At 50.4% G+C, this 12,507-nt stretch overlaps 1 protein-coding gene across 1 annotated transcript in view; it reads right to left on the bottom strand.

The window, feature by feature from the left end:
- The window catches only part of LRP1 (low density lipoprotein receptor-related protein 1), an 84,977-nt gene extending 72,470 nt beyond the window's left edge, over nucleotides 1-12,507 (bottom strand). The window contains exons 1-3 of the mRNA XM_006897601.1: nucleotides 11,983-12,507; nucleotides 3,455-3,577; nucleotides 352-489 (exon numbers count right to left, since the gene is read on the bottom strand). Coding sequence (XP_006897663.1) covers nucleotides 352-489; nucleotides 3,455-3,577; nucleotides 11,983-12,115 — 394 coding nt within the window. The 5' untranslated portion in view covers nucleotides 12,116-12,507. The remainder of the gene's footprint in view (nucleotides 1-351; nucleotides 490-3,454; nucleotides 3,578-11,982) is intronic.

Raw genomic sequence — 12,507 nt, forward strand, 5'->3', positions numbered from 1 at the left:
TGACTTGAAAGCACATAACAGTAACAACAACAGAGAAGTATAAAGCTCTTATCTCACAGATGAGAAACTATAGCCTGAGGAGAGTAGTGACTTGTCTGACTACACGGCATATGGGAAAGCCGGGTCAGGTCTGTCACCGAGGGCCACAGCTTAAGGGATCCACCAGGCTTGATTACTACTTGGTGGAAAATCTGTGCAGGGAAGAGAGAAAAGGACTTCATGCCAACAGAAAGGGGGAGGATAGACCTTGGATGGCAGACATCCAAACCCAACAGGTGCCTACTGAGGACCCCTCTAATGAACCCTCTGTCAAGACTGGGTTGGGAGAGCAGAGGGTGGAAGAACCTTTACCTCGGCAGTGGGGACCCTCATCTGAGCCATCCACACAGTCCTGGACCCCGTTGCAGAGACGAGACATGGTGATACAGAGTTCGGTACCCAAGCAGTTGTGTTCATTGGGCTGACATCGCTGGACCTTGCTCTGTGGACCTAGGACAGATGGAACAGTTAGCATGACCAACCTGGTTAGAGTGGCCATCTGTTCACTGAGAAGAGGGGGGCAAAAATGAGGCGAGAGTTTCACACACAGGCATTTTTCAACTCTCAGGCAGCCTCTGGGGCTGGTTAGACCCTTCTACCTAGAGATCTTCTAAGTGACCAGGTGATGGGAAACACTAAACTTTCAGTAGAGTCCACTCCCCAAATGCCCCACATCTAGAAACCCAAATGCCTCGCAATTCTATAAGGCAGGTTGAGTAAGAGGTGGAAGGTTTTGATGTGCTAAATGTATGGCCGAGACACTCAGTGGCGGCAAATTCTCCTTCCTCATCTCTTAAACTGCCCTTTCTAGCACAAATATTTAGCTCTTGAGTACTTGATATATGGTTAGTTCAAACTCTAAGTATAAGACAGATACTAGATTTTGAAGAGTTGGTAAAAAAACAAAGAAAGAATGCAAACGATATCTTTAATAATTTTTATATAGATTATATATTGAAATATTTTGGATGATTGTTATTGTTGTTATATACTGTTAGGTGCTGTCCAGTCAGAACTGACTCCTAATTGATCCTCTAGTGGTTTTTCTCCTTGTAAGGAGCTCTAGTGACACAGTGTTAAGGAACTGTGCTGTCAACACAAAGGTATGCAGTTCAAATCCACCAGTTGCTCCATGGAAGAAAGATGGGCAATATCCTCCTGTGATTTATTGCTTCTGGAAACCCGCTCGAGGGTCAGCTATGGATCATTTCTGACTTGACAGTACACAGTAACAGTAATAGTGGGTCTTCCGAGGCTGTAAATCATATGGAAAAAGATTGCTCATCTTTCTCCTATAGAGCTGCTGGTGGATTTGAACTACTTGCCTTTTGATGAAGAGCACAACTCTTATCCACTATGCCACCCAAGCTCCCTTTTGAGTAATTGTTGCAGTTGTTGTATATGCCATAGAGTTGGATTCAACCCATAGGTGGATTTTTAGAGGCAATAAATTACATGAGAAGAAACTGTCCATCTTTATTCCTTGAAGCATCTGATGGATTTGAACTGTGTGCCTTTGGGTTAGAACTGCAATTTCTTACCAGTAGGCCACTAGAGATCTCTTGAAATTAGGTTAAATAAAATATATTATTAAAATATTTCTTTTTATCTTTTTAAAACTTTTACTTCATCATAATAAAAATATAGGAAAACATAAGCTCACCAATTTCTACATGTACAGTTTGGCAACCTGAATTATTTTTCAAATTGTGCATCTATTGTCCCTATCCTTTTCCAAATTATTCAACCACAATGTACTTAGTACCTTTTTATATCTTTAAGTTTACTAGAGTTTTAAAATTACACATGTGCATTCCACTCTATCTCAGCCAGACAGCGGACAGCGTTATTCTAGACCTTCAACTCTAGAGGAGTCTGTCTTTAAAGACTTGGGAAGAATTGACGATCATATGGGTTTCAGAGATTTGAGTTGAAGTGGGCTGGTAAGAGCACCTCCGGGAATCCTAAGGAGACCACATGGACTAAGATGCTAGACAAATGTGGAAGCCGGAAACAGACCACTGCCCGGTGGCAGCCCCCATGCCTGGACAGAAGCTAGTGTTTGTGCAAGAGTCCATGTGCACAAGTGAGGGGTTGGCAAGTGTTTGTGTGACAAAGTAGGAACAGTCACTAGCGGTGCTTCCAGTCTCAGAATGTGAAGTTCCATATTCTTTCATGAGTCTGGTTTTGTGAGTGTTCCTGCACCCATATGTGTGTCCAGAATAGGATGCACCTTGACACCCGAGCTTGAACATGTTCTGTGAGTGCCTGTGCTCATGTCCGTGTGTCTGTGTGCACATGTCTATGTGCATGTGTGCACATGAAAGCATCAGTGCTTGGGGTGGGGGTGGGGGGTCTGCACATGAAGGTGCAGAGTCCAGGAGAGTGTATGAGTGTGAATAGTGTGGGGGTGGGTATTACACAGAGCAAAGAATTAGACCAAAGCAAAGAATGGACACACAGAGCCATATCCAATCCTTCTTCATGGCTTGCTTCACCTCTAAAGCCAAGCATCAGGGTCAGAGGTGTGAGGGTGAAGGTGGTCTCAAACCAAAAGAGCCTCAAGATTGAAGCACCCTCACAGATGCACTTGATGAATACCCTGGTCCCCCACCCCTCTAGGGTAGAGTGTAGGGGTGAGACGTAGAGAACTGGTGGCTCCCTTTCTGGCCCTAAAATTATCCCTGATCATTACGGGTGGGCTGTGGGATGAGGGAGGACAGGGTATGGGCCTGGGGCAGGCTAAAGCCCAGGGGAGAAAACAGAGACAGACATGGACACTCAGGGCTTGCCTAGACCCTGGCCAAGGTTAGCCAAGGTAAGTGAGGTAGACCCCAGGACTCAGCTGCCCAAGGTTCTGGGGTCCCATCAGCAAGTCTTCCACTCCTTCTCTGGCTGGGTAAGGCTGGGCGGGGACCTTTCTCCCAGTTTAAACAGCTGCCTCCGATTACACCATTTACTGGGGGAGGGGGTGGGAAGGGTGGGGGTGGCGGGGAAATGCTGTGCACAGGGGCGGGGCTTTCCATGCAGAGGCTGAGCCAGAGCCTGTGGCCTTTGGCCTGGGAGTCTGAGGGCTGGAAGATCTGACCAGACCTGGGGGCACTGCTCAAGAAGAACGGATAGGCAGAGGGAGGAGAGCCTGGGTCATCTGCCAATAAAGTTATCTTCCAGAGGTTATCTCTGAAAGTTTGAGAAGAGTTGCTGTGGGACATACAGGGGGTGGGTGCAGCCTCTGAGCATAGGACACCTTGCTGGATACTTTAGAGAGGGAGGAGAGGCCAGTTTTAGCTATGTCACGTACAAACACAGAACAGAGCAAGGTCCAGTACTAGGTTTTCATTCAAATAGCTGCCTGAGGCCAAGAAGAAAATGGCTAAATCCAAGTTTGGGGGAAGGGGCTCAGGGAGGTACTTACATATCTCAGTGGCCTCATCTGAGCCATCTGGGCAGTCCCTCTCTCCATCACACCGCCAGCCCTTCGAGATACAGGTGATCTGGTCTCTGCAGGCAAACTGCTTGGGGCTGCAGGTCTTGGGGGCTAGAGGCAAAAAAAAAGAGAAACAAAATGAAAATCGAAGGTCAACTCCATGGTCCTCCCCTTTTCTGCCTTCTCCAGTGTCAGTGTGGGTGAGTCTAGGCTCCTGATGAGGAGGGGCGGATGGGTCCTGGTCAGGGCGTGTGTGGTGAAAGCCAGGAGAGGCTCAAGGGAGCATATATTACCACTTCCTGCCCAAGACCCCAGTCTGTCTGTCAGGTGCCATTCCGCCAGGCCTCAGAGCCAAAGCCTTTGCTTCTTTTGGCAACTTTGGCCACACAATGGCACTCCTCCTGTCCTTGTAGACTTAACAGTTATGGTGAAGGGAGGGGGCACTCGGGCCTTTGATATATTCTCTATCTACCTCTCCCTCACACTAGAAGCTCAGAGCCAATCTCAACTCTGAACCTCAGTCCCGTGGAAACACTCCTGGTCCTTGAATCCATCATCCCACCCATCGCAAACTACCAGGCCCCCAGGCAGGAACTGTGTGAGGAGTTGCTCTTGGCATGGTATCAGCGGAGGTACAAGAGGGCAAGGCTAGGGGAGGGCTGGGCAGGGCAGAGAGCCCAGCGTTCACCTCTCCTCTCTGAAGATACCGTCTTCGAGCAGAAGTCCTCAGAGTTATAAGGCACATGAGGATTGCGTGGGATGGCAGAATTGGAGAACTGAGGCAAGGAGATGGCTGGGATGACCTCAAGGAGATGGCCCCAAGCCAGCCAATCTGGGTAGTTACTATATCCCCACCACTTCCACTCTTCTGGCTCTATTTTCCAAGGAGGCATTAAGAAGAGAAATAAATAGTTCTTAGTACGGATTTAGTGAGGACCAGTGTATCAGTTCTTTCAAGGTGTCATCTTATTTAATCCTTTTCACAAACACGTTAGTCAGTTCCAACTCAGAGCAACACTAGGAGCAACAGCATGAAACACTGTCTGGTCCTCTTTTTCACTGACCCTCTACTCTACAAGCACAACATCCTCTTCCAAGGATTGGCCCCTTCTGATAATGTGTCCCTGATAACAATGCAGGAACTACTTAGTGTGACCCATATTTCACAGATGAGCAAACAGCCTCAGAGAGGGTAAGTGACTTACCTACGACCACAGAGCTGATATGAAACAAAACCAAAACGCAAGCCCAGTTTAGCTGACTCCAAATTCCTACCCAGGGCCCAGGCCCACAGAGTAATACTCAGAAGCTATGTCCCCACTCTCTTCACCCCCAACCCAGGGCTGGGTTCCCAGCATCCTAGCTCTTCATGGATTTTCCTCAGCCTGTGTCAACTCCATTTCTATTCAGTTGGCATGCACTGAAGGCAAGCTCTGTGCCAGGCACTGTTCTAGGCTCTGAGGGGTGCCAAGGAGGGGTGCAACACCCCCACTTCAGTCCCTCAGGAGCTCACAATCCCCTGGGAAGACAGCTGTATACACTGACTCAAATATAGGACAGATGAGCTCCGGGCTGGGGCAGAGGTATAAGGAAAGTGTGCAGAGCTCTAAGCAGGGAGGAGCAGAGTCTGTGGGGGGCCACACAGAGATGTCCTCCCCCCCCAACCTCCATCTCTGGCAGAGGGGACTACACTCAGGCCTCTGGTCAGGGCGAGCCAAGTTCAGGAAACACATCAAGGATGGCCCCGCCAGGCCCCCCCAAAGTCCCCCTCCTCTACCCCCCACCCTGAGCCTGGAATAAAGGCCCCTTGAGGAGGTGGATAATGCTGAGTTCATTGCCCCACTGGGCCAGCTGTGAGGTCTTCCCGGGAAACAGCCCGCCAGCCTAGTTAGCATGCCGGAGAACCATCCTCTTCCCCTGGCCAGCCAGGCTGGCTGGGGGGTTAGAGGGGGGCTGGAACGGGACTGAGGCAGATGAGATGCATGGAGCCCAGGAACAGACCCCAATACCACCCCAGGTGCCATACTTCTTCCCCACCTGAGACTTAGTGCACCCCCACCTCACCTCCAGGGCAGAAGTCACAGCCAAGGCCTGAGGCCACTGGGTGGTCACTCCAACCTCCCCTCCATCCCATGCCCCCAGCCACGTCCCCCTCCTTTGGCCCTCAGTCCCCAGGCTGTCCCCCACCCCCATTTTTGGCCTGAACTCGACAGAGGAAACAGCAGCTGGCAAACTCCGAAAGCTGGAATGAGAGAGATTCACAAACCAGATGTGCTCTTTTCGGAGGGAAAGGAGTGGGGGATGGGGAAGTGAAAGGAAGAGGAGGGCTCAGAGACCCCTGCCCCACAGTGGCATCTCTTCAGACCCAGGGGCAGAGGGGCTAGGGAGTAGGCACATCTCTCAAGGGCCAGTTCCAGGATCAGGGAGAGATATGCAAAAGAACTTCCTTCCTGTCAGGAATGGTAGAGAAAGCTTCAGGAATCTTGAGTTAGAAGGCTTAGGCCTGTCTTTGATTTCCTTCAGGGGGAGAGGGGAGGAAAAAAACAAATAACCTACTTTGGGGTAGTCTACACAGCCAAGGGAAGCCAAGTTGCAGTGGGGGTGGGGTAAGAAACTTGTAATCTGTTTAGAGCCAGTTACCAATCCCATTCCCCTGAGCTGAGCTTTCCAACTCCGAACCCAACACCCAGAAAACAGCAGCTTGCAGTTTAGATGAGGGAACCACACTGCCTTAAACTCAGGAGCAGCTAACTGCTTCCCCTGCCTTCCACCTCTCTCTCATGAGATTTGGGGTGTCCTAATTTAAAAAAACAAACAACCCCCAAAACAACACAATTTAACAGAAACCTACCCAACCCATTACTATCCAATTGGAACCTACTTATAACTGGTCCTCTGATGGGTTTTCAGATTGCCCATCTTTCTCCTATGGAACATCTGGTGGATTTGAACTGCCTGCTATTGGGTTGGCACTGAAACTCCTTACCCAAAATAGTTTGAGCTAACACTTTAAAGTGTCCCTACATTTCAGCCACTGATCTGAAGTACTCTCTGTATATACTAACTCATTCAGGTCCTCATAACTCTGTGAGGTGAGACCATTGCCATCATCATCTTGAGATGAAGACAGTGAGGCAAAAAGAGATCAGAAACTGAGCAGGGCCTCCTGAAAGACTACGATGATAATGAGCCAGATTACAAAGAGAATTGGCCAGGACCACTTCCTTGCACTTTGTCACTGGGAAGGAGGAGAGGGATCGTAAGGGTGGTAGCAGTGGTTTCAGTGTCCCTCAGAGAGGACAGGTGGGCTCAGCGGCAGAGAACAAGAAGAGCAAGCAGAGGGATGAGAGAGGGAGAGGACCCGAGAGAGAGGTTGCAGGGAGAACACCAGGACACAGGGGCCGTCTGTTCTCAGCTTTGCCTGGAGATGAATGTGACCGCCATGCTAACTCTGGCTAACACCCCTGCCTCCCTCCCAAACCCAGGCGCCCAGCCCAGCCATGGCCCCCAGGGCCACCAAGCTGGAGCCAGGACAGGAGGTGTAGGTTGGGTGTGCATCCAGACACAACATGGATCCTATTGCTCTGTCGAAGCCTTGGCTGTCATCCTCTGTCCCATTCTGGGACCTTGGGGGAAAGAAAACGGAGTTGGAGGGGGCCTGACCAGGGAAGGGAAGGCACCAGGCAAGTACATGCTGCTGTAGGAGTCTTCTCTGGAGGAAGAGGACCCATCAATCAACACCCATTGGGAGCAGAGAGAGAGAGAGGAAGAGAGGTGAGACCTTAGATGGTATTTCCTGAAGGACAAGGAAACACTGAGGCTTGGAAAAGACCCTCAAGACTTTTTTTAAGAGTGGACATGGCAGAGGAAGAGACAGACTCTGTGTGTGTGTTTGTTTCTAAAAAGGAATAGCAGGATAAATCTAAGAGGACAGAGGATCCAGGGGGTCACCAGGAGGTGGAGGACAGAGCCTTCAAGAATCTAAACTCTCAAAACAGATAGGGGAGGACAGCAAGGGCTTCTCAGACCCAAACCTTGAGCTTTTCACTTAATTTTTTTGTATTTTGGGTGTTACCCTGTGGCTCCTTCCCGCAGCTCAGTGAGGCTTAGACACATTTTTGTCATTCCTGAGTCTGGGCCTCTGCTTTGCGGCCTGGACAGACAGACAGATGGTGTGGCTTGGACCGCCGGGGGAGGAGAAGGGTCTCCCCTTCTATACTGAGTCAATATTGACTCAGCAGGACATTAACCTGACCCATGACCTCCCCATCATCTTTTCCTTTCTCCACAAATAAAATCCAGACCCCTCAAATGCTTCCAGAAGTCGGTATATATCTCAACACACATTTGTAAGTGCCAACTTCCACAACACACACACTCATGTGCACACAAACATGGCCTACACACATCAGAGGTTAAAAGCGCTAAGCTCATGATCCATTTCCTACATCCTTCTCCATCTATTTCTCAGACTCCAGGTCATGAGGAAGTTCTTCTAGAAGTTTAATTTTCCTAGCCTCTGAAATTCCTACTTCCCTCATCTAATTTAGCCCACAAAAGGGTGTCAAGTTCCCTTCTTCCAGAAGTATACTCTCTTACAGCCATGTCCAGAACAATGTAGGGAGAAAATGAGAGGAACTTGTGGAAAGTGAGGGAGAACTTTCACTGCTTCGGTTGATGGGCTAAGTTTAGCTTGGGATAGGAAAAGTGAGTGAGGTAGGAGCTATGGAGCAAGGGAAGCCCAGGGCAGACCCCAGTTCCCAGGTCCCTGCTGGGATACACAGAGACCTGGATGGAGGTAAATAGAGATAGGCCAAGACAAATAAGGCACAAGTGTCAGGGACCAAGGGAGTCTGGGCACGTAAGACAGGCAATACGAGAGATGAGCCAAGAGAGTAAGACAGAGAGGTTTTGAGATGAAGAGACAACACCCCCAATGACAGCAAGACAGAGAGAAGCAAGAGAAGTCAGGGAGGGGTCTCAGCCTAGAGGTTGCCAAGATGATGACGCAGTTGTCCTGGAATGAACTCCAAGAATGACAATCCCCCTGAGGCTCAGAGTAGGTTTGGGGCAGCATATATCCTGAATGAGGAGACAAAGTCCCTGCCCTGGCAGTGTCTGACCCAAGGATGATTCAGACACAGATCTGTGAAGGGATCACAGATCTGGGAAAGAGGGGGAGAAGGAGGAAGAAGGACTGGAGTCCTTCAGCCTATGAGAGACTCTATCTAATCTCCATTCTGGAGCAAAGGATGACTGACTCCCCCTCCCCCGTCTTGAACAGAGTGACTTTACACTGGGACCTGGGGCCACTGCTCCGGAAGCACTCTAGGGCCAACTGCTTCCTTCTCCAAACAATGCAGAATCCAGCTAACCCAGCTGAAATCTGGGACAGAACACGAGGGGGAGCAGGTTCCCTGAATGCTCATACCTGACATCCAGTTAGGGATCTCTGCACATTCTCCACTCAACTGCACCCAAGGGTGCTGAGGCCTCCTGCAGCAATGAAGAGCTTGAGGGTATAAGGAGACCTTGAGAACACTGCAGGACTAAGCCCTAGGCCCCGAGGCTCTGAAATGCAGACTGAGATTGCAGCAGGACAGTTAGACTTGAAGGAAAAGCTTCTCTGAGGTCAGGAAAGAGTTCTGGACAGACAAGGATTTGACATTCTACATATCCCACAGGATGCCCAGTGATAAAAGAGTGATGGGGGGGGGGGATCAGGAGGAAAAAGGGGGAAAGGGAGCAGAATCAGAAAAAAGGAAAATCATGTGAAATACCTAAACATCAAAATACCCCTCCAACCCAAAGTGGAAGAGGAGGGTAAAAGAGCCCAAGGAAGTAAGGGGTTTGGGACCTCTTTCAGGGAGTTAGGGTGTTAACATTCGAGTCTCACATTTCACTTCCACAGTACAACTGACTGGTTATAAACCTGATCAAGGAGGTTGTATAGAAAGGAAGGTAACCAATCTTCTTCCCTGAGCACTCCCTGGTTGCCTAACGTCTATCAGCTGAGCCCTCAATAATCCTCTTTCCAGTTCCCACCCTACCTCTTTCTCCATCTTCTCCAGCAACAACTGTACTTAATTTTGTCTTCTGGGGGATGAATGACATTGCACTGTATAGAGACGAGGTCTCTGAGGGCATGACTAGGCAAGGAAGCGAAGACAGGGGAAGTGGGGAAGGCCCTCAGAACTGCTCCCATGGGGGAAAGTAGCCAGAACCCATGACAGTAGAAAGAAGACTGACACTCTGTCAGGTAACCTGGGGTCAAGAGGTTTTCTTCTCTGGAAAGCAAAGTGGAGAGTTCAGTCTTCTCAGACCGGAAGCTGAAGGCAGGGAAAAGGGGGCCCTCTTGTTTAGTCCTGGATAGAGTAGGACTGAAGTATAGGTCTAAGTAACTCTTTTCCTATCCCCCACAGTGAATGAAGTAGAACAGATTTTTCTTACTTCCATTTCCCAGGTAAGGATATTAGTGTTTGTGAAGGGAGACCTCTCCTTGGGACACTGACCAGAGTTCAGTCTGAGCAAGAATACAGACAGGGAATAGAAAAGACTAAAAAATGACAGGGAGACAGTTAAAGAGAACAAATAAAGACCCCTTCTTCCAACTTGCTGTGGCAAATAGAGCCCTTTGAAGAGTCCTGGGTCACCAGAAGTTGAAATCAAATAGATAGCAGTTGAGCTTGGGTTGAAGTTTAGAGCCTTGGGAGTAAAGCTACCTAGAGCTCATGATTGCCTTGTTCAAAAGGGCATTGTGCTTTCCACACAGCACCCTTTGCTCCCCCACTCTCCATCATGGGACTTCTGATACTTCCTTTCTTTAAAAAGAAAATTTACAAAATTTTTTTCCCTACCTTTTCCAAAAGCTAGTGCACCTAAATTATTCTGCCTCAGTTTCCTCTCCTACCCCACAAGACTAAGAACTAGAAGAAAGAATAAGCATGACAGAGGGAGTCGTGGGCACTGGCTGCCCATGAGCACTGGTCTGGAGGTTATCTTGGGCACAGTTCCCTTCTAGTGAGCAGATATTTGAGGTAGTTGAGGTGAAGGGGAGCCACCCTGATCCCCAAGATGAAGACTGAATATACCCTTTCTAAGTGCAGCTGCTTTCTGGGCTCAGAAACTAATAAAGAAAAGTTGAGGGGAGGGTAGAAGAGGGAGAGACAATCTAGTTTCTGAGAAAAACTTTCCCAATCCCAACCTGGCAAACATTTTAAAATGGACGAGGGGTTGTGGGGTGGAGGTGGGGGGGAAGAGCTGTTTCTCATTGCATGGGAGTTCTGGGCTTAGTTTTGCTCCCCAGAAAAGAGAGTTAAGATTCTGGGCAAAGGATGCAATCCCACCCATTCTCAAAGCAGTGGCCCAGTGCAACCCTGTGACGCTGCTTTAAAGCTTAGCTAAGACTTGAACCAGTGACTCACAAGTAAGAGGGAAAAAACAGCTGACAGAAAAAGAGAATTTTATTTTATTTCTGCTAAGGAACACAATTCTAGTTTAATTCTGCACTATAAAAATTGTGCGCGTATGTGGGGCAGGTTAAGTAAATAAATGTATTTACCAAAAGACGAGGGGTGGGGCTAGGGGGTAAGGGCATAGCCATAAACCCCATCCAACCTCCAACTCTCCTTTTAGTGCAAACTATGAACAAGCAGAATTGGGGGGAGGGGAAGCCTTCCAAGACTCCCACCACCACTCCAGCATATTCTAGGCCATGCTCCAGTCCCCCTTCCCGAAGATGACATCTGACGTGTTATGTTTTTTGGTTGGTTTGCCTCCCCCTTCATCTCAAAGCTCCCAGGAATTAAGAAGGAAAATTCAGTCACATAGCATCGCCTGCCCCCCCTCCTCTTCGCCCCCTAACAGCCCTACCCAGGCTACTGACAGAGGCCCTGAGAGGGGGAAGTGCCGACTCCAGAACCCAGGCGGTCAGCCCGCTGGATTCTGAACACAGGCCTCCACCGCTGGGCTCTGGGGCCCATATTCCACACCCAAGCAGGGGGCCCTCCCCATGGCCCTCTCTTTCCCCACAGATTTCCAGGGCCTGCCTGCCCTCTGCCCAACAGGACACCCGTGGTCCGGCTCCCCCCTTGAGCTTCAGAGGCCACTGCAGAAGGCCCCGCGCCCCCTTTTGCTGCTGTACATTGCAAATCCGGATTCCTTCACAATTCAGATGGGGGGGGGGAGATGAAGGGAGGTGGAGGCCCTCCCCGACCAGAGACAGAAAGAGAAGGCCTCTCTATTCCAGAATTTAAAAGGGGGGAGTCCTCTTCTCCTCACCCAGGCTTCAGGTCTTTGTCTGTGCTGGGGGGTCCCAGAAGCATCATTCGCCCAGAACCCCCATCCCCCAAATCGGACCCCCATCCCCGCCCCCAGTAGGGCCGCTGCTGTGTCAGCTGGACTGGGAAAACAAAAGGCACCCCCTCCCGCGTCTCCCTTCTCCATCCGTACGCAGGAGTGGGGGTTGGGGAGGGGGTGTCCCCAGGGGTCCAAGGGGGCCGCGGAATCTCACTCACCGTCGATAGCCGCGGCGACCAGAGCTGAGAGCAGGGGCAGCAGCAGCCACGGCGGGGTCAGCATGGTGTGGGCTGATGCAAGCAGCAGCCCCCTCCCCTCCAGACCTGCTACTTCTCTCCTTCGCCCCCCCATTTGGGGGGTCCCCCTTTTTCCTCTCTCCCCCTCCTCCTCCTCTATTCTTATCCTTTGCTCCGGCCAAGCGCACCAGGGGCGTGGGTGAAGAGGCAGAGTCCGGAGCCCCTTAGTGAGGGTCTGCTGTCTAGGGTGCGTCTAGTACCCCTAAATCCAAACCCTTTACCCCCTGCTTTTCTCCTCGTTTCTCTCTCCCCCTCCCCAGGCGAAGCTCACAGCCCCATCTCGGAGCCGCCTCCGGCTGCAAAAATGCACAATTGGGAGGAGGCGGGGGTGGGGTGGGGGGCGTGGACCGGGTTGGGGAGCCTAGGAGGGGGCCTGATGGAGCTCTGGGGGCTCCCCTCGTTTCCGCCTCCTCAGTGCACGGGCCGGGAGCTGGCACCGCTGTTCCC

Source organism: Elephantulus edwardii, unplaced genomic scaffold, assembly GCF_000299155.1.
Source record: "Elephantulus edwardii isolate Elephantulus edwardi_28Jun2011 unplaced genomic scaffold, EleEdw1.0 scaffold00212, whole genome shotgun sequence".
Classification (NCBI taxonomy): domain Eukaryota; kingdom Metazoa; phylum Chordata; class Mammalia; order Macroscelidea; family Macroscelididae; genus Elephantulus; species Elephantulus edwardii.